The 21,692-nt window shown below is 43.5% G+C and overlaps 2 protein-coding genes and 1 long non-coding RNA gene across 4 annotated transcripts; 2 read left to right on the top strand and 1 right to left on the bottom strand.

Annotated features, from left to right (window-relative positions):
- Positions 1 to 1,237: 1,237 nt before the first annotated feature.
- LOC135489088 (DDB1- and CUL4-associated factor 10-like) lies at positions 1,238 to 6,006 on the top strand. The gene is made up of 6 exons (XM_064774248.1): positions 1,238 to 1,563; positions 2,282 to 2,395; positions 2,805 to 3,002; positions 3,226 to 3,547; positions 3,893 to 3,952; positions 4,124 to 6,006. Exons 1-6 carry the CDS (start codon positions 1,364 to 1,366, stop codon positions 5,030 to 5,032), a joined length of 1,803 nt encoding a protein of 600 aa, XP_064630318.1. The 5' UTR covers positions 1,238 to 1,363; the 3' UTR covers positions 5,033 to 6,006.
- Positions 6,007 to 6,520: 514 nt separating this feature from the next.
- On the bottom strand, positions 6,521 to 14,559 carry LOC135489114 (ciliary-associated calcium-binding coiled-coil protein 1-like). Of its 2 annotated transcripts, XM_064774299.1 has the most exons (9): positions 14,330 to 14,559; positions 12,309 to 12,329; positions 10,637 to 10,728; positions 10,058 to 10,227; positions 9,741 to 9,885; positions 9,185 to 9,257; positions 8,666 to 8,785; positions 7,598 to 7,744; positions 6,521 to 7,162 (listed from the first exon to the last, which is right to left on the bottom strand). In XM_064774299.1, exons 1-9 carry the CDS (start codon positions 14,345 to 14,347, stop codon positions 7,082 to 7,084), a joined length of 867 nt encoding a protein of 288 aa, XP_064630369.1. In that variant the 5' UTR covers positions 14,348 to 14,559; the 3' UTR covers positions 6,521 to 7,081. The 2 variants fall into 2 exon arrangements, with proteins under 2 accessions (XP_064630369.1, XP_064630368.1); XM_064774298.1 differs by lacking the exons at positions 12,309 to 12,329; positions 14,330 to 14,559 and adding an exon at positions 11,172 to 11,344.
- A 2,434-nt stretch (positions 14,560 to 16,993) lies between these two features.
- On the top strand, positions 16,994 to 19,345 carry LOC135489202 (uncharacterized). The gene is made up of 4 exons (XR_010447109.1): positions 16,994 to 17,125; positions 17,485 to 17,583; positions 18,347 to 18,394; positions 19,139 to 19,345. It is a non-coding gene; the product is annotated as an uncharacterized LOC135489202 (long non-coding RNA).
- The last annotated feature ends 2,347 nt before the right edge of the window (positions 19,346 to 21,692 follow it).

The following is a 21,692-nucleotide window of genomic DNA, read 5'->3' as shown; positions in this document are numbered from 1 at the left end:
CGGAGGAGCTGCCAGGCTCCATTCGGTCTGGTTGTCGTGGCTGTCTCATCTCTCACGATTTCGGCAAGACGGAGGAGCTACCAGGCTCCATTCGGTCTGGTTGTCGTGGCTGTCTCATCTCTCACGGTTTCGGCAAGACGGAGGAGCTGCCAGGCTCCATTCGGTCTTGTTGTCGTGGCTGTCTCATCTCTCACGGTTTCAGCAAGACGGAGGAGCTACCAGGCTTCATTCGGTCTGGTTGTCCTCGCTATCTTGCCTCTCATGGTATCGGCAAGACGGAGGAGCTGCCAGGTCCAATTCGGTCTGGCTTTGACACGCTCGTTTTACACAACTTGTGTTTGGACGACAGTGGAGTTAACAGGCTCGATTCTGTCGGGTTGTGACTGTTTGATCTCCTAGACAATCGAGCATCCCAGCAGGCATGATTTGCTATGGTTGTGACTTTTTCCTCTCTTTCATGGTGTCGACACAACTGGGGAGGAAGGGGGCAGCAAATCGGCCACATGGGATCAAAAGTCTGTAGCAGCTCAAGGGTTAAGCTCAGGTTCATGTTCAATATTGAACTAAACAAAATGGAATCATGTTGTATACCCCCAGCTTCAGCCTCCGTAAAGAACACCTCCTTACTGAGGACAAAATTTGTCAGTCCTTAGATCGGTTATACAGCACGCATTGTTCGGAATTGAGCAAACTAGCATGCACATTGGGCCTGGTCTCTCTCTTGTCTTGCCGACATGGTGAGAGAGATGAGATAGTCACAACCAGACGTATTCCACCATCTTGCTGTCACGGTGAACGATAGTAGACTGCCACAACCAGATTTAATCGGGCCTGACAACCCCGTGTCCTTCCGTCTTGGTGAGAGATGAGAACATGACAACAGTCACAGCCAGACCCAATCGGCACTGCCCCACCGCCTTGCAAAGACAGGGAGAAGATGAGACAGTCACAACCAGACCCAATCGGCACTGACTGCCCCACCGCCTTGCAAAGACAGGGAGAAGATGAGACAGTCACAACCAGACCCGATCGGCCCTGCCTTCTGCACCGTCTTGCAAAGACAGAGAGAAGATGAGACCAGTCACAACCAGACCCAATCGGCCCCGCCTGAACACATCTCATGCCCAAGTTGTCCCTTTAAGTAACTGTATAGTGCTGCCGCGGTGGCCACGATAATAACAAACTCTTCATTTGTGGAGATCCCGACTGATAATGACCTTGACCTCAAACGAAAACAATCAATAAAGTGAACAAAATCCTTAAAAATCATGCCCATTTCTCACCGGTTTTCTCTCTACTTTGCTGCCGTAGTCTCTTTATTTTGAGCAGACATATTATCTGATCGTTAAAGCAACGATACGCCATGCCAAGAGTTAAATTCAGGCCCCACGAATGGCTTGCTTCGCGTGAAGTTGGTGGAGGTAAAAATAGATTTCCTTGTAAAAGTGAGCTTTTGCCTGGATTGTATGGCTCTGTTCGGGAGGTTCACTCGTGGAATCCGCAGCAAACTGTCAAGCACACACACCATGGAGGCATATTCAACTTTGATTTCTCTACTGATGGGTTAGTATCGACAGTCTATTGTTTTAAAGACAATGTCGTGTGCCGTCATGTAACCCTCGGCCTCGCCGACACTGCTTGACATGATGACTAGAATTGGCGACAGTCAGTCATCGTCAGTCGACATCGACGTCCCCATTCGTCCAGTGCCTAGAAGTGCCTGGCCATGGGACCATGCGTCTCTTGCATCATGTCGTTGTGTATTGTCAATGAAATGTCATCCCCATACCGGTGGTCCCTTTGCCAGACATTGGGTGATATGAATAAAGACTAGCAAATGCTTTTACTCCGGTTTTGTACAGGAAGGCCTAGTGTAAATGTACATTGAGATTTAGATAAAAGCATTTGCTAGTCTTTATTCATATCACCCATTGTCTGGCGTCTTTGACTGTGAAAACCTTTTGTAAAGATGGTTTGTTTGCCCGACCCTAGGTGGTACCGGCGTATCTGGCAAATAAAAACTTTATGATATAATTATAAATGGTGAAAATAATACGCATGGCGAGATGCTAGCCTATGTAATAGTCTGCTGATGTAACATGCCACTCTTTGTCTAAGTTGATGATGTCACAACATGAACGCGGTGAACAATTGGTCTGCGTGGATATTCAAAACAGCCCGGCAGATGTCGGTTGAAACTTGGCGGAGCAATCTCTGCAGTTTTAAATTAACTGATGGCGAGTGATGCTCATGCTAAGAGTGTCAATATGTTATTTTCCAGCTCTGTCTTAGCTGCTGCCTGTGAACGCCGGAATATTCTATTATTCGATCCATTCAATGGAAAATTGATTGCACATAAAGAACAGGCTCATGAAGACTGTGTTAACTATGTCAGGTAAGCTGAATACAATGTCAACTGAATGCATGTTCAGGTAAGCTGAATACGATGTCAACTGAATGCATGTTCAGGTAAGCTGAATACAATGTCAACTGAATGCATGTACAGGTAAGCTGAATACAATGTCAACTGAATGCATGTACAGGTAAGCTGAATACAATGTCAACTGAATGCATGTTCAGGTAAGCTGAATACAATGTCAACTGAATGCATGTACAGGTAAGTTGAATACCGTAGGTGCGATATCATTACAATTATTCATCCAAACTTAATTTTTAACCCTTGTATCTTAAATCCTAAACTAGCCATGTTTCTGGCTGGAGATGAGCACAGTGGCCCTTGCTGTTTCACCACCTCATGATCAAATATTCTTACCATAACATTTCTTATCATACATGTTTTTCAGATTCCTCGACACGCGGGTGTTTGCAACCTGTTCAGATGACACCACAGTTTGTCTCTGGGACGTGCGATTCCTCAAGAAAAATATCCGGGTTTTACGAGGACATTCCAACTGGGTGAAAAACATCGAATATGATGCTAACAATGGCCTGCTAGTGACATCTGGTTTTGACGGGAGCATTTACACCTGGGATATAAATAGGTGGGTGGCCTCTTGCTAGCAAGAAATTCCATCGTACAGACAGCAGCATGGCTGTGCTCATTACATTTCTGGTTGCTGAGGAATCGATGCTACAGAACTTTCAAACAGTCCGACTATATTCATGTAAAGATATAACTTATCATGTTCCTCAAGTCAAAGTACTCAAGTAAGCCTTTAAAGTACTCCTAACCTCCATATCTGATTGTCTGCCATTCACTTTCAGCTATTCCTCAAATGAGTCCTGCTCCAAGAGCGTCTTTCACACCAGCGGTCTGATGCGGTCCAAGCTCACTCCCGATGCCTCCAAGCTGATTCTGTCGACAGCCGGTGGTTATCTCCTCGTTGTTCATAATCTCGACCTGCACACTCTCGACCAAGATCTCCATGGCTTCAAACCCAACATGTACCGCTTGATGCAGATGAGTCGATCGCCGGTCCGTCAGGGCTATACCTATAATCACGTGTTCGAGCGGCAGAGGAATCGCGTGGAGTTTATCAGCGACTTTCCTGAGCAGAATGATGCGGAGGTTGTAGCTTCACTGCAGGTAGGGTTCATATTGGAATTACTGCGTGGCCAAGAAGAGTGGCAGAACTTCTAAAAACATGTTGTTCAGGACCAAGTTTAACCCGGGGGCACCAGGAAACTGCTATGCAGCCCCAACGAGTGACAAGTCATTTTACTACCGGCACCATCTTGTGCTGACAGTGGATACCAATACTGAATAGTAGAACTTACTTTTGGTCGATTTTACTCGTCACTGGCGATGGGATCATGGGGCCTGGTACGTGACATGATTTGCACATCTCTGGTGGTAAAAGGGTTTAATCCTCAGGACAAATCTGTAAACTTGCTGTAAACTTATATTTCAAATCATTGACTTTATTTAAAGGTTCATCCATTTGGCTGGTGTGTGCTCTCGAGGAACACAAGTTCAGATGAAAATTCAGAGGTGAGTTGGAGTAGTTTTGCTCCTTTTGCAGAAGATTTTGCTGTATCCTTGAGGTTGCATGATGAAGCTACATTCTTGTCCTGTGATACGTATTACAAATCTTGGTCATTACAAAAATGTAGCATCTGTACATGAAAAAAAACAACTTATTTTCTTCATTTTTGTTTGCAGTGGACATGTGTCCATGACATACAGGCCGTCCCGAGCGATGACGATGACGATGAGGAACATTCCATCAAATCTGACGAATCAGATAATCTGATGTGCAAACATCCCGAGACGATATCACCAGAGTCAGGCGAACATTCCCGATCGCCAAGCCCATCTCGTTTCTTATCAGTCTTGGTCGAAGACGATTCCTCGTCGTCACATTCACAATCTCCGTCGCCGCGGTTGGGGACGAGGTCTCCCAGTTCCCAGGCAGGGTATGAACACGAAACTTATTACAGTGTGACGCGGCGGCGGAGGACTGCGAGTGATTCCAGTGAAAGTAGTACCGGTTCTAACAATGTCCGCCAGAGGGTAGGTCGTACTCGTGGAAGATCTCGGGATAGTGACGAGGATATTATCACAGAGGTTGAACCAAGTGGTACAAACCACGAACCTTCTCCTGGTACCTCTAATGACGATCGCAGCGCCCGAAGCAGTGAAAGGCTTGCCGACAATATGACGTTCATAATCCGTTCAGATTCGCGCGTTGCAGAGCGCACTCTTCTTCTTCTTGGTCAGCGTGAATTGATTTGCGGTTCGAAGCCGCAGATTCATGAAAATAGACCTCGTCTCCTCCACCATATCGAAGAGCCCAACGTCGGGCGTGGATTCATAAAAGAGTTGTGTTTTAGTAGTGACGGTCGTCTTGTCTGTTCGCCGTTTGCTTACGGAACTCGTCTTCTGGCATTTGATAAAGAATGTCATGAATTATGTGACGCGGTTCCACAGCAGCCGCAGCAGTTAGTCGAGGTCGCGAGTTGTATGAGTCACAGACATGTTGTCGTGACGACCAAGTTCTCGCCGATTCATTGTATGTTTGTGTCCGGGTGTCTGAATGGGAAGGTCGCATTTCATCAGCCACTTCTATAGTTATTGCATCGCGTTTTGCTCAAAATATTAGAAATTTGAAGATGAAATGAGTGTTCTGAGACTACTAATACTGACAGTCAGCGTTCAATTGCTATATTAAAACACCTCAAATTAAACAATGAAATGCGATTTCTGAAAGCTTTTTGCCTAGAGTAGCTCAACAGCCAACAGACTTCTCCAAGTGCGAGATATTCACCAGGCCAGTGCTTGTGCTGGTTTTTTGTTGCATCAATAAGATGGAGTATTGAGTTAGACTCCCGGACAAGGTACTAACTGGCCCATCGATGATCTGTTGTTGATCTGTTCTCTGTTTTATTTCTAATGTATTGTTAGTCTACTAGTATGTTTAGTTTTGTCTAGTCATTTTTAAAATATACATGTAGTGGGGTGGCTGTGGGGATTGAACCAGGGATCATGTGATTGCCAGTCGAGAGTGCGACCCACTTGTCAACAGTGCTCCACGACCGTTGTTAACAAATTTGATGGCTCCAACTTGGGAAACTTCCCTTACCCTTCACTCAACATATCTGTACCAAGCTTTTATGAATTATGCCTGACCATGAATCATGTCTATCAAGTATTAAGTTGCATTTATTTGAACGTCACATAACGTGTCACATTTCTTATTTATTCAATTTGGAGACATTGTGATATGGAGGTTCTGCGGTGATGTCATTGGTCAGCCATTTTGGACTTGAATCTGTGTTCTTGACACTGCTTGGGTCGCCTACAGAGTGTAGCATGCGCTGATCACGCTGCTTGACGTCACCACTGATCGCTTACACTGTTGCACTGATAGTAAAGAATGCCACGTGGGTCTGCGACCACAATTTGACTTCCAGAATGATGTCTATCAGAAAAACATCATCTGCATGACTTCTTGGGTCATTTGTCTCCCTCTTTACTCACTCAGAATATATGTACTGAATTCTTATGTTTGTACCTAAGAATGTCAGTTAATATGTTTGCATTTATTTGAGTTTCACAATAAATAGTGATTAAATTGTAACGTAGGACTTTTCTTTATTCAGTTTGAAACACATGATAGTGGCGATGCTGTGACGTCTTTGGACGTCAATACATGTCCTTCATCCTGAAGGCTTTTGGTTTGTGAATCTGACCTGGGCATATCTACTGAATCAGGACCCCTCTCTAACATGGACAGCACTATCCATTCCCAAGGGTGTTTAAGTGGATTCTCCGCATCAAACACATTTTGTGATGACAACAGATGTCTGAATTAAGATGTGAAGGACACGTCCCTCTCTGCCTGGAGTGTACTGCACAGCCTGAACCACAGCAACAAAAGGGCCTTCCATCAAGAACATGTATGTACACACCCATGAGGGACGCATGGGCAATTATGTACACACCACATCAAGCCTGTACATGGTGGCTATCTTTTAGGAGAGGGAGTCTTACAGCTTGAGGTTTTGAAGTGGACTTAGTTATGAAAGGCCACAAAAAAACTCAACACAACTCAAAAGGGTTTCTTTATCATGGTTTTGTTTAATAAATGGACATTCACCCAGAGACCAGGCGACTCTGAAGAGCTGTATACAGACGAAGCCAGTTCAAGTAACAATGCTTGTTAGGGGACGGGATTAAAGAATAAATAGAAATGAGGAAAGAATGGCAATTAATCAGGCATTGCAAAATCTTCCGTCTGTTCAAGACAGTGTTTCCTTCTTATACCGAGTTCGACTGTACATTGTCTCATGAGGTCCTTTATCAAAAGCCTGGTGTACACAATACCTATTCACATATTATCTATTTACAATTTACAAACAATTTAAGAAACTGTTAGAATACAAGTACACGATGACCAAAATAAAAACTTGGATGGACGGATTTTGAAAAAAGGTTGTTTCGGCATTATTTCACGCCACTCCTCCTTATAAAGGCTCAAGTCACAAAAAACAAAATGGTCTGTAGATTTAATTTGAGACTGAGCAGAAGCCTAGAGATTGTTTTTTCAGTTCGTAACCACTTTCAACAGAATATTTCATTGTCTCATCACAGATTGAACTGGCATTGTGTATTGCACCTTTAATCCGCCACTTTGTGAATTTTGTTGATCCGAGTCACAAATGCGATTTCTTTGTCTCGAAGTTTACTGGCAACATCAGCCTGAAGAAAAGAATTTTAAAGTCAAGAGCAAAGTAGAAAAGGCAGGGCAAATACCCCTGCAAGTAGAATTCTAGTTGAGCAATTCTGCCTGGGGGACGGGGGGGGGGGGGGTGTATTCATCTCAAAAGGAGAGGGAACAAAGATAACATTTCTTTTGCCCCTTACCTTGCAGTTAAAAAGAAGTCAGGCCTAGCCCTATACACATAACTAATTCTTTCCATGAAAGAATTGAAAAGCGCACCAATGAACCGTTCCCCTAAAGGTCCATCCATTCAGTAAGCAGGCATAAACGTCAGATTGTTACCCCTGAAATGGTACTGAAGATGAAAAGGTAATTCTACTGTGACACCAAAACTTTTGAATCCCCCTCCGCCTCGGATGCCTTATGTATTAAAGAGAAGCTCCCCTCGGCCTCTCGTTCCAATCTATGCCCACCTCAACTCCTGCCAACACCTCCTTACAGACGCTCTCCAGGACTCTCTTGACTTCCTCTGGCGACAAATTAGAGAACAATGCCGCCTCTCTATCAGCATCCGTCTCGCCCTGGTCCACACACACCTCTTCACTCTCCTCCTCTGTTGGCTGAAACATAAACACAATTTCGTTTTTCTGGCTACCAGGCTATAGGGCTTGGGTCGGTCCCGGGGAGAACCCAGGATTGTGTAGCCTAGTGGTTGACACTGCTGGCTACCATGCAATAGGGCTTGGGTCGGTCCCGGGGAGAACCCAGGATTGTTCAGGAGCCTTATAGCCTAGTGGTTGACACTGCTGGCTACCAGGCAATAGGGCTTGGGTCGATCCCGGGAGAACCCAGGATTGTGTAGGAGCCTTATAGCCTAGTGGTTGACACTGCTGGCTACCAGGCAATAGGGCTTGGGTCAATCCCGGGGAGAACCCAGGATTGTGTAGGAGCCTTATAGCCCAGTGGTTGACTCTGCTGGCTACCAGGTAATAGGGCTCGGGTCAATCCCGGGGAGAACCCAGGATTGTGTAGGAGCCTTAATATAGCCTAGTGGTTGACACTGCTGGCTACCAGGCAATAGGGCTTGGGTCGGTCCCGGGGAGAACCCAGGATTGTGTAGGAGCCTTATAGCCTAGTGGTTGACACTGCTGGCTACCAGGCAATAGGGCTCGAGTCGATCCTGGGGAGAACCCAGGATTGTATTTCTGGATGAACCGGCGTGGCTTCCAAGAAACTAAAATTCCTGGCATATAAAAATTCGAGAATCTGTCGAGGGAGACAAAAAGCCGTGGTGCCTTTTACATGTATACCCGAGTGTCTATGCCAGGGCAAATAAAAGATCCCGCATAGGTGGACAGTAACCTATATTGGACTCCATACCTCTGGCAAAACGCCAATAGGGTTACAACACCGGTAATGATATGATATGATCTGATTAAAGTAAATCTGGTACTAGCAATACAATGTCCTTCCGGCATCTCTGTCTGTAGCAGGGCAATTGAAGCATCATCAAGTATATGCGAGTTAAAAGTAATTCTTACCTCTGGTACAGGTGTGGGTGGGGGTGTGGCAATGAATGTGTTGTAGACCTCCTCAGAGACTCCCTCATCTAACGGTGGAGGCCATGGCATGTCAGCTGCTTTGGGAACTTCAATTTCAAGCTGGAAAAAGATGATATTGCCGTTATTGAACTGATAACTAATAACTCAAAGGAAGAGTGAGTGTTTAAAGGGGTAACCCTGTTGTGTTCAATACGTATTTACAGTTGGCTAAAAATATAAATGGGCAATACCATTAGCGCAGTTATTATCCATGTAAATTGGAATTTCAGTGGAACCTTCCTCAGCGGACACCTCTCTACTAAGGACACAGCACTTGGTCCCAAATTGGTCATTTCCATTCATTTTGACCTCTCTAATCAGGAAACCTCTCAGTTAAGGACAGCACTACCACTAGTCAGCAAAAGGGTGTCCTTAATAGAGAGGTTCTACTGTATTAGAGCTGTGTACACAATGGCATTGCTGAAATCTATATCAGATTGATAAAGTGTGTCGCCTTACATCTGTTCCAATGATTTCTTCAGCTTGTGAGTGTCCATAGACAAACTCATAGAGATGATAATGCTGGAAGAAGCTGCAACGAGACAAGTAGAACATGGTATAATGAATGGATACTGGAGAACATCTTTAGGTGGTGCTGGGCCTAACAATATATGTGACCCGTCACAGCAAAACCAGGCGCATGTCGCACAGAAGATGAGCCTAAATGACACCAGGAGATAATGGAAGAAATTGATGAGCTCATATTTCACAAAAGGCAGACAATAGAGAAATGAACAAACAGTCCGTCTCAACCTGCCAAGCTCAGAGCGACATGCGCCTGCTTTTGCTGTGACGGGTCACATATTGTTTTGCCGATGACAGACGCTCAGGGATCACTGCGTTATGTGCAACAGAAGAGTCTCTCGGCTGTTACTGGTAAAACAGGTTATTGGTGGGTTTGATATTGGCCCCGAGGTCGCTGCCACTTGCGATGACCAAGCGAGCAATTATCGTTGCATGCGATTCAAAACGCTAGCCACAGCAATTTAAATCACTTGTTTGCGGGGCGCTTTACCTCATGTAAACAAAATCAGACACAGCTTTTGCTTGGTTGATGTCGAAGAATTCCATTCCGCCATAGACTTCCGGGGCGTCTTGACCAATTCCCGCCAGTGACTTCTTGAACTGTTTTAGATTGTCGACCATGGTCATTTGTTTGTCTGGAAAAAGGAGAGGATACATGATACTGTGTATTGTCAAAAGTCCACTAAAACATGAGTCAGTTTCTCTTTTAATGTGATCTGGTCACATTCCTGAGTTCAACTAAGTACGTGTACCTTTGGCCAGAATGATATGAAAAGCACTATACTGACTGCTTTGAAATGATCCTACCTTTTACGTTCTCTAACAGGGTATGAATGAGTGTGAAGAATCCGGAGGCCTGCTGTATGTTGTAACCCTGTTCCTTCGCCCACCAGAATCCGCCCGTGAAGAAATCTAACGTCGCTGCATTTTTCAAGTCCGTTCCCTGATCTGTTATGTTGAGAATTCCCCCAAGTTTCCTGAAATATTATTCTCACATGATGAATACCAAAAGGAGGCAAGGAGTAGATGAGTCAAGGCCGACATGTACAGAGAGCAGGGTGTAGCTAGCGTTTAGGTATCTGGATTGTGGGGGGCCCGGGGCAAATGACGCATTTTTAAAATATTTCAACCAAAATCGTGGTCGAAAAACTCTTTTTTTGGTAACTTCTGGGAGGCATTTGCCCCCTACCCCCAACTTTCACCCGCTAGTTATGCCACTGGAAAGATTCCAGGAACATTTCTGCAACATTAACAATTGCCATCTTTCAAACCGGCACCCTTCCTTACCATTGGCGTCAACTCAAACACCTTGGTTGTTTTGGCCCCTGACACTTTGATTTGTATCAAATCTGTGCGAGTTTAGTCAGTCATGTTATCACAACTTACCCCTCTACTTCCTCCACCGTCAGCTCCAGGAGGTCTTTTGTCTGTGCCTCAGACAACACTTTGTATGCAAACGCCCCTTTCTCACCATCATCCTGAAAAACAGAATTACAGTCGTGACCATGATTATTCCAGAGACCCATAGTTAGTACGAAAGGGTTTGAAAGATGGGCCATACAGGTTTCTGAAGAAATCTTGGTCAAGTATTCTCCGCACAATGTTCTTATGAAGCCGCCATATGGCTCAGAGACATGGTCACAAGCACAACAGCAATGAACCAACAGCTGCCTAGGAATAAGGATCTTTCACCCCAAATTAAGTACGGTATACACTACAGCTGGCTGATGCATTTGAAACCGGGATAGTAATGACCAGTTAGATTGCAGGGGCAGGGCATAACCAAAGCAAAGCTGGTAGGCCTAGGGCAAGTGTAGGGTTGGGGTATTTTAGGTAGGCCTTAGGGCCCTATAGAGGCTAGAGCATTTATAGGCCTAGGGAAGAGAGCACCCTTTTTTGCGTTGAGTTCGAATATACTCACAAAGGACGAACTATTATTGCTGTTATTTACGTTCCCTCTAAACTTAGGGCTTTTTAGGTTTGAACTTGACGCTGATCTATCAGTTTGTGACAGGCCAGTTTGATTTATTTGGGAAATTTTTCTCGATCTGGAACTTTTGGTCGCCATTTTGACGCAGCAGGTTGCTATGTTTTTACGATTCTCCTGAAAGAGGAGAGTCCTGAAGCGCCGCCTTTGAATAATTTGAAAAACTAACGCCGGGTGGCGGGAAAAGTTTAGTCCAGGTAACCTCGACCCTATATCCGCCGCACAGCGGAGGAGCCTCGTTGATTTACCCGAGGCGAGCCATGCATTTCAGTGCATACACTGGATGAACTGTTAATATACCGACCGCCTTGGTACTGCAGATTATTCACTTGGATCGAGGTTACCCACCCTACAGATAAACACATGACCGGTCACCGGAAGCTTACGCCCCCAAATCGAGATCATGACGAGTGAATTGCCGTCAAGTACCTGTCTCTGTAATGAGTGAATGGAGGAGACTGGTGAAAGAGTCTAGAAAGGTTTGGCGGGAAATTCAAAGTTGTTGGGCGGCTCCAATTATTAGCAGGGCCGTCTCAAACAGTACTCAGAGTGAGGTAGACATCAATTCGCCGAACTTCTCATCTCGGTCACTTACTTACATGCATGGGGATAGACAACAACTCTCCCTCCCCTCCCCCCTACCCGAAGTCATTTGCGGGCGAAATAATGGTCAATACAGCTGATAATAGGTACACTGGAGCTACTAGAAGACCGAGAAAGCCAAATTTTGAATTTGGATCCCCACCTTTTTTAAACTTCACTGTAGGCCTATCCCCTCCCCTTTTGAAAATTCGCTTAATTAAAGGACCAACGGGATAATCAGGGTCATGAGGCCTTTTTAGCTGTCGCGGGCGATATACCCACATCTTGACCTCTAAGGTTTTTGCATCTTATCCAGACATACCCCGACTACGTGACGTTTAAGAGGGGTTCACATTCAGGATGGCTAAGTACCCATGGCTGACACTCTGAGTTACTAGCCAATCTATCAGCAAGATGGGAATGTTTTCAAAGCATTTTATTGGTTAGTCCACCCCGACCACTCGAATACTTTGCAGATAAAACACTCACCTGAACTTTTGTTTGCTTGCGCTGAAACGAAAGAAAACATAGAGGAATTTCAGCTGATGAAAAAGCGAATATAGACACAGTGTCGCCAGCTATCAGGTCTGTACGAAGAGGACATATATACGGTACAAATAATTCACGGTTTTTCTGATGGGGGCGACACTGTCTGCTCTTGTTGACAATGTTGTCAGTTGACCCGTCGTTTGCTCACTGCAAGGAAGGCAGATTATGCTATATTATATCGGGCACTTCGAACTTAACTTATGGTATGAACTACCAAAAAACCGCCGCGTTTCCATCGCAGAAATAATGCGACTAGATTTGATCGGAGATCAAGAGAGTTACGGGCGCTATATATCGAACTGAAAGACACCCATCTCATTAATTAAGTACATTCTCGAGATCAAAGTCCAGCTTTGTGGGCCATAAGCCGCTTTTTCACATCGGAACATTTTTGTATTTTTAACAGCTACCTATTTGTAAATTGTCCAGCGGCTGCATGATGTAATGTAGTTCAAGGAAAGAGGACAGTGCACTGCTTATAACGATAAATTTCTTTTTGCCAATTAGTTGCGCGCATTTTGATCCGCGAAAGAGAAGGAGGTGACATTTACAAGATGGCCATCGCGTTGCTTGTTGTCAGTAATGCAATGAAATAGAGCGTCTTTATGTCTGGAGTGCCTTGAAACAATGATATAACGTAATCAACTTAACTTGTTGACGTCAACCGGAGAAACAGATCACCTTGTTCTCGTTCTCAGATCAAAATCTGAACCTCTCTATTGTTGTGACGATGTCACGAAGTTAGTAAACATCCACCCGAGGACGACCAATGAACAAGCGTCGTGAAAATAAGTTTCACACAAGGCCAGGTTCAGATATCTGTCACGTCGTCAATTGTCACATGTAACTTCGTTAATAGATTTAAAAGTAAAGAAGTAGGATCAAAACATGGCATACACGCGGACGAAAAATGACATCGAGAATCGTATGTAGCCCACTTTTAAATGACTTGTTCCTTTTTTGAAGGAACACGTTACAAGTGACAGCGTGAACACTGTGTAAGCCAAGTCTAAAGTAGACGTATGCTTGAAAACATGACATGATATGTGGGTAAAAGGTGTTATCGAGAATCCTTTGTAGCCCGCTCTTTGGAAATGACTTGTTCGGTCTTTGAATTGGACGTTACAAATGACAACATCAACTCTATGTAAGCCCTGCCCAAAAGAGACTGTGGTTTGAAAGCATGACATAACGCGACTTCTGGGTGAAAGGTGACATCGAGAATCCTATGTAGGCCGCTCTTTGTAAATGACTTGTTTGTTCCTAAAGGGATACGTTACATGTGGCGGCGTGAACTCTATGTTAGCCCAGCCTAATATAGCTTTAAGACTGAAAGCATGACATGACACGATACGTGGGTGAAAGGTTACTCGAGAATCCTATGTATCCCACTCTTTGGAAATGAATTGTTCGTTCCTAAAGGGACATATTAAAAGTGAAAGCGTGAACCTTATGTAATCCAAAAGAAGTGTTGTGTTAATCCTAACCTCAGCATGATGGTGGTGCGTGTCAGCATGTAACCGGTGGTGCACGTCAGCATGATTATGGTGCAGCGGATGCACCCCCGCATGAGTAGAATGATCCATATTCTATTCCAGAGAATTCTCACACTCCAAGTCTCACCAATCCTCCATATCGCTCAATAACAAACTAACCGAAGCCGAATAAAACACCTACAGCCTAAATTGACTTCACGCCCGTAGCAATGTTATTGCAAGAATTTGTTCCTACGAATTAAAAGGTTAGCCTAACTGTCAAAACATTTGGGAGGGTTATGATAACAATAGCGCTGAGCATTTTACTGTCTTTAATACCATAAGCTTATAATCTTACATGGGTTTTCTACTTCGAAATAATGCGTGAGAACCTTTTATAATTATTGCCATCATAAAATTGATTATCATTGAATGCAGCATAGAGCCACATCATGCAACAATGATCTCCATATCGAACATACATACCTTCACTCGCCGCGACATTTTGTGATGAAAATCCACACCTTTCCCAAAAACTAGATCAAAATCTCATATTTTATGATATTTACACGGCTCTCCCGAAATATCGGCAAATGATAACTCCACTGAAGCGAATATATTCCTTATTTATCAGCCTGCACCATAAATACTAAGTTTATTTGAAAATCTCTTATCCAAATAGTGTCCGATCTCAAAGACTTGGATACACAAACATTCGGCTGTATAAAGCCTGTATATATACCGCTTAAACTTGTACGACATATATGATTCTTGGCCCGTTGTGAAGTGATTAACATTAAAGGCCTCTGCCGTACCTGCACGTCTTCATCAGTCTGTTCACACGTGACGCTATACTCTACCAAGAATGTCAACACTAGACATAAAGAGTATGTACCAATCCGTGTAAACAACAACAATGTTAAAATTTATATCTAATGTGTATTAACATACATGTAATTTCTAAATTTCTATTTCAATTTTCAAATTTTAATTTCTTACAAACGGCGCAGGCCTTTAAATGACTATGCCTGTGAAAAACCGTAGGCTTATCTTGAATGGACCTCCTTTAAGAGCATTAAGTCTGTCCCCGTCTTTGAAAGGCCAGGGGATATTCAAACTCGAGCAACAAACATGACAATAAGCCCTTATTGTGCCTGTACTATTCAAGTACATGTATAACGGAACCCGGCTTGACGTCCCGATATGAATAATATGCTTTTCATAATCACTTCATTGACAATAAATTCCTTTTGTCAAAACGACAATGCATTCCTTTTTATTTCTATACTCATTGTAATATGTAGGTCTGTGTCGTGTCAGTGATCAATGAATATACAGTGGAACCTCCCTTAGCGGACACCTCTCTATCAAGGACACCATCTCAATTAAGGACACTAGCTTTGGTCCCATTTTGGTTGTTTCCATTTAGTTTGACCTCTCTTATCAGGACTCCTCTCCATTAAGGACAACGTTTGCATATCAATCCCGAGTTCGCTAAAAATGAAAGTTGTAGAAATGTCCAATTGTGTAAATACGTAGATTTTAGTATTGCTGCTGTGTGGACTGATTTACAAATACTATGAATACCTAGTTTCAGCAAATTCGTATAGTAACTGCGCTATAAGGCACTGTGAAGAACTGCGTTTCTATTTCCATGAACCATCATTAGTTACGAACGGCCTACCCCTTTATGTACCGGAAACAAGTTGTGGAATTTCGTAAGCGGCAAGAAATGAGACTGAGGCAGAGACAATAATTAGGCAGGGTAATTAATGAGGTGATTAGTAGGCGGCGAATGCTTCCAAGGAATGTCCTATCACTCTATAATGGAATGCTTTTCAAGAACGCTGTTGATATGTTGGAGCACAGCGAGAGTGCGAGATCATGCCATAGATGTCCGTTATTACCCAGGTTTCGCGCGCATGCCTTACGAAGAAATACAAAGTTTGTCAGTATATATATTTCATCGACGATTTAAGTCCCCGATCCCCTCCCCCCGATTTTTGAATCTTTTAAGGGATCAATGGAGTTATCGCGAAGAGTGCATTTTTACCAAGCCGCTAACTGCGCAGTAACCTACCATACTACAGTAGTAGTTTCCATCAACAAATTGCATATAAAACGGGAAATTCAAAATCTGACAGAATTTTCAATATTTTCCGTTTTTAATCCCGACTGGACCCGAGTGAGTCCTCCGGGCAGCGATCACCTTTGTGCGGATCCATGCATTGTCAACGCACTCTACTGTACATCATGACACCATTGAGTTGATTTGCTTTCAGTATGGTGTTTTTCATATCATTCTGGCCAGAGGAACTTGGTTTCCGTAAAGTCCAAACTGGGTGCATTCGGAAGGCGCGAAAAGTTTTAAGCGCCAGAAGTAGTTCGTGCTATTATAGTCCATTCTGAAATATTGTGTCCGCATCGTTTGGGGCTCTAGAGGGCAAACTACTGGTCGGATTTCTTTGAAGTTTGGTTTTTCTTGATGTCTGAATATCTAATCCAGATTGGTCGAGAAATAAACCGTACAGAGCGGAAAATGTCACAATTCAATGCACTCCGTCAATGTACACATATTGCATACAACAATATTTATTTCGTTACCATGGTTACTAAAATGAAATTATCTTGTTTGGGTTGAGGTGAAGAACAGTAAAAACCAAACTTCTAAGAAATCCGACCAGTAGTTCGCCCTCCAGAGCCCCAGACGACGCGGACATAACATTTATGACTTTAGAAGCATGGAATCGCCCTCGTTGAACTTGCAAACATTAAGTAAAATAATGAATACACAAACCAGGACGATAACTGTTATTTACCATCAGAAATCAATTGAGTGGCGCACAACGAGTTGAACAAGTGATAATTAACAATAGTTCATCTTGACCAGCTGAATTGCCTATAGATTGTCTAGAGGCCCATCGCACAATACTGTGATTTCCACCACCGTAGATTGACAGATAACACGCCGACATGTAAACAGGCCTGAACAATGATTTTTGTTCACCACCATATTGATCTATCTATCTATCTATCTATCTATCTTTCTATCTATCTATCCAGCCTCCTATTCTCCCGACTGAAGCCGGGAACCATCCCGAGATCAATTGTTTCTAGCGTGACTTCTATAATCAACGCGCATCCATCTGCACAGGTGATCAAAGTAGTATTCATGCATAATTTTCTCGGGCCTTTATAATCAAAATCGCGCGTCCAGCTTATCATATCAACTAGAACTGCACATAATCACTCATCACTCGGATCGAAAGTTAACCAGATAAGGTGAGTTACTAAGTTTTCCTTTTTGAATTTGAAACTCTCAAAGACCTACGTATATACACAGGCAATAGTTACAGCATAGAATCTATCACTAATAGGAGGCTTTTTCCGACTTCTTAACGGTTTCCCTCTGGCTAACTTTTCCTGATTTATCCGACAAAAGTCCGACATTGTCCGACTTTTCGTGCAGGGGGTTGAAGCAAAATATAATATTGGCGAAATGGGAAGACACCGTTTCGAACCGAGCGGCACTGAACGATCGACCTGCGATTTGGGCTAAATTTATGAAATAGCTTGATCGCCTTACCACTCGTCGATCAAGAACCTTTTCCTGACTGATAATAATGCCCTTACTTTTCCAGTCAAAATGAAGGTCGCCATTGTCCTATTTCTCGTGGTTGTTGGGATGTTGGGTGCAAATGGTCAAAAAGAAAAAGCGGATGCTTTCACGGAAATGGCTCGTAAGTAGTTCTGACTTAACAAGGACATTTGGGTTTGGGATTTAGGTGGCTGAGAAATTACACTCATGCTCGCCACAACGAGCCACCACCTGTTTAGCGCACTAAAGCTGGCCTCTTATAAATGACTTTGCTCTTCGTGCAGGGCGGTTTTGGACGTGGCTTGCCAATTTCAGTTTGGCTTACATGTACGGTATCATTCCGCTCTTGGGATGCACTGTTGATTGCAATTAAATGATTTTCGATTGTTTGTCCTGTTCGGAGAAGTCAAGGCTCTTCGCATGAAAAATCGACATATCTTGCGCCCTACTTGTCCCAGTTATATAATGAAACGGCAAGGTCGTCATTGTGCTCTCCGGCTGAACGTTGGTTCTATGTTCCATAAATAGAACATAAAACGGCCAGTTTACGCCATTTGACCTCCGATATTGAAAAAGGTAAAAATTGAATACCTGGGATGCATCTTATGTGCTGAAATAACTTTATTAAAATCTGCCCAGTAATTATAAGGAATAATTTATATTTCGCTTTTCACGTATAGTGACTGTTCGAATTGGACTTCGGTATATGGTACGTCTCAATGTAAAACATGCGGTGTGTCTCGGAGGAAACTGACAAATCTAACATTCGTCAAACCTGACCAGGCGTCTCCTCCTTTAAGGGGAAGGCGGGGGGGGGGGGGGTCAGACGCAGAACGTCGATAGATCGGCATGGTCTTTTGCCATGATTTACTTAAAAATTTAAAAACTCTCTTTTTCTTTTTAAGTGCGCGGGGGCAACGCGGCAATCTCACTTATTGAAGCTTTGACCAAAAGTACGTATCCTTCTTTCTCAAACATCAGTAGAAATAACATTTCGACGCGGCTTCAAATTTCTACACAATCACGCCAGGAAGAGCGTCGACTTTGCGCAACATCTTGATCGATAATCGTAATGATACTGTAGGTTCAGTTAGAGACCAGTATTCGATATTCAGCAGAAATCCTATCGCATAAAATGCACAAAATACATCTCCTTATAGTGTTTTTCATATCTTTCTGGCCAAAGGAACTAAGTTGAACACTAAAATATGATAGTGGTGTTGCACTTTATCTTACATTATACTAGGGTAGGCCTAACCAATGCTGAAGAAAACGAGTATAGGTCTTTCGTGGTGTCAACTAACGCCGGCCAACTATGGCTTACATTATTTGTGATCACACGATTACAGATTAGTGACAAGAGGCCAGCCAAGAACCTTTTGCCAGATCTATCTGAAAAACACTATATATATGACAATAGTCAGGTTTTGCAAGCCCAAGAGCTACGAACGACAAAGTACAAACTAAGTAAAACCATTTTTACTTTGAACGTCGATCTTGTTTGCAAGCATTCCTAATATTAGCAAGTTTCAGCAAATCCAAAAAAGTCTCTCCCGTATGATCCTTTTGCATCGATTTTACGTATGATGGTGAGGCAATTTGTTACGCGGCCATACGTGAAATCCATGCGGATACGTCGGATATTTTGTTGTTGATTTGCTGAGACTCGCTAAAGTTACTCTTTTCCCTTTTTCCAGATATAAATTGCCTAACGAACATGTGCGCATCCATGCCAGGACAACGTCCAGGACATGGTCCAGGACCCGCCGGAACCCCGCGGCCCGTGCAGCATAGACCCTCCTCCAACGCAACAGCAGCCTAGAGCGTCTCAAGAGTTTGCTGCGGATGGCATCTTTCTTGACAAAAATGAATCTTGCTATCACAAATAAACTATAGAAGCACTAGATACATCTTTCTTAGCTTTTTCAGTGATATTTATCAACAGCGTTATTCCTCGTAAAGGAATTGATACCGAACTGGAGGTCTTGGTGGTCTCGCCTAACAGCGCGAGAGTGGAGCTAAAATGAAAAAGTCACCGAGGGTTTTGGCAAAGTGACAGCTCCGTGCGGTGATTGGTGAAACGACCAAAATGCACCGTGCGATGGAGGCACGTTAGTTTCTCCACAAATAGAAGAAGTCAGGATGTTAACTGCACGTGACATGAACACGTGATGGCAATTGATTCGGTAATCTTAAGATATCTTAAAATCAACTTGTCCTTGCAACTTGTCCTGAGCAGGTATCTGGGCAAGACAAGAAGAAAACAGGCCTTCCGTGCGCAATTGAATTGTCCTATCCTTAAAGAGTCTTTTCCCCTCCCCTCCGCCAATTCAAACATGCAACAGAAGAGCACCCTCATGGTCTTCCCGTTCCTTCAACTAGGCCTCACCGAATGCAGTGAGTTGTTGTAAGGGAGAGCGGCCTATCGAGGGACATAGCAGTTTCTTTCCCGGATCGTTTCCATTTCTGCAGGAGAAGGGGCTTCCACCCATGACATTCTAAGCTTGGACATTTTAAACTGTTACACCGGAATTTGCATCAAAGACGAGCTTTACGGACCACGACGAATAAGGACAAATAACAGCGTTCACAACTAGACCGTCTAAGATAACTCATAAGAAGATGATGAAGAAGACGCCTTTTCTCTCCTCTTGCCGTAGTAGTTACGCACGATCACAATAGCTGACTGGATGAAACTTCCCCACTGCGAGCAGATTAGGAAGAAACCTCTCCGCGTTCAATCCAAATTCTCCTTTTCTTGAATTATTCTAAAATAACCAAGTTTAATTGCCATCACGTGTTCATGTCACGTGCATTTAGCATCCTGACTTCTCCTATTTGTGGAGACACGAACGTGCCTCCATCGAGGGGCATGTTTTGCCATTATTCTTCTAAAAATAAATTAAGTTGAATAACATGAAAATGCAAGACGATGATCGAGTTGTACATGTTGCAGCATTATCATTCGGTCGATTTGAACTAGCTTAAAGGCTTACGCACTAAATACGTACTAAATATAAAGTTCAGAATTCTCGTTGTGACTGAAGTACATTCAGACCATTTTCCGTGTATTGGGGTCGATTTGGACCATTTTCCGTGACGGTCACAACCTGATGCGATCGGATTGAGGAATAAAATAGCCTAATAAACCACGCACCTCACCGCGAGATCTCGTGATATTTAGTTGGTCAGTCGCCCAGCTGACGTATAGCTATTCCAAATAATGATATGTCTAGGTGCGATAATAGAAACGAGGCTGCTCCGCTTAGCTGACCATGCACTGTCATCCGGTAGGACCACTATCAAAACATAAGGCTACATGGAAGAGCACTGTCTTGGCAGAAGTATCGGTCCGTCTAATCCATCTCTTCCTTTCTGACAATCTGTCAATTTCCCCCTCGAATTCGATGTTCGACACACTTCGCCAATTTCTGATATCGCCCGTAAGTTGTGCTGCTGCTCACAGGCGGGTGTTATGGAGAGGCCACTCCAGTTGATTGATGAATTAGCTCCTGGCTTCATGATTTCTAATTGCAAAATTGACTGTCGGAATCTGCCTCGAAGCCTTTGTCGATTCACCCACCACCGGCTTAATTAATTTTAATTAACTGCCGAGAGTTTAATTGATCAGGCGGATTGTGATTTGTGTATTACCTGGCATAAGAATGACATAATATTGACTTCATAAATCTTCAGCCATAGAACTGGCATAGAGTTTCACAATCATAACTTGTACTTAATTTCCTTATCGTACAATGCAGAGGCTTGTGAATGAGGGATATGCATGCTCAAGTATACCTTCGTTATGGCTTGGTGACACATCAATGCGTAGGGTAACAACAAGGAGGATACCGCGGTGACGTCACGGCTTTTCCAAGATGGCGCTGCATATTGTAAACAAACTCGATCCACGGCCTTGGGGTAACAACGAGGCAAATTTTGACATTTTGGTCCGATTTCTGCCGACCGTGATATCACGCTGATTCAAAGTCCTCAAACGTGTTAATCTATATTTCGGTGTTCCCAAACAATGAGGGGAAACACTCAGAAGTAGAAACACTCAAAAATGTCACACCGGGACGCATGGAACCCGCGGTGCAGAAGTTTGAAATGTCCTAGGATAGAATGTCCGGAGAACACGGGATTCTATTATGTGCTATAACCTCTGAACTGTATTGACGGTCTTTAGGTCTATAAAACTGAATACCAAAACCAAAATACAATAGGGTCGGACTCTTTTTCGAAAGGGAC

Source organism: Lineus longissimus, chromosome 6, assembly GCF_910592395.1.
Source record: "Lineus longissimus chromosome 6, tnLinLong1.2, whole genome shotgun sequence".
Classification (NCBI taxonomy): domain Eukaryota; kingdom Metazoa; phylum Nemertea; class Pilidiophora; order Heteronemertea; family Lineidae; genus Lineus; species Lineus longissimus.
The sequence above is the reverse complement of the archived record's forward strand: the minus strand, read 5'-3'. Positions and strand labels throughout refer to the sequence as shown.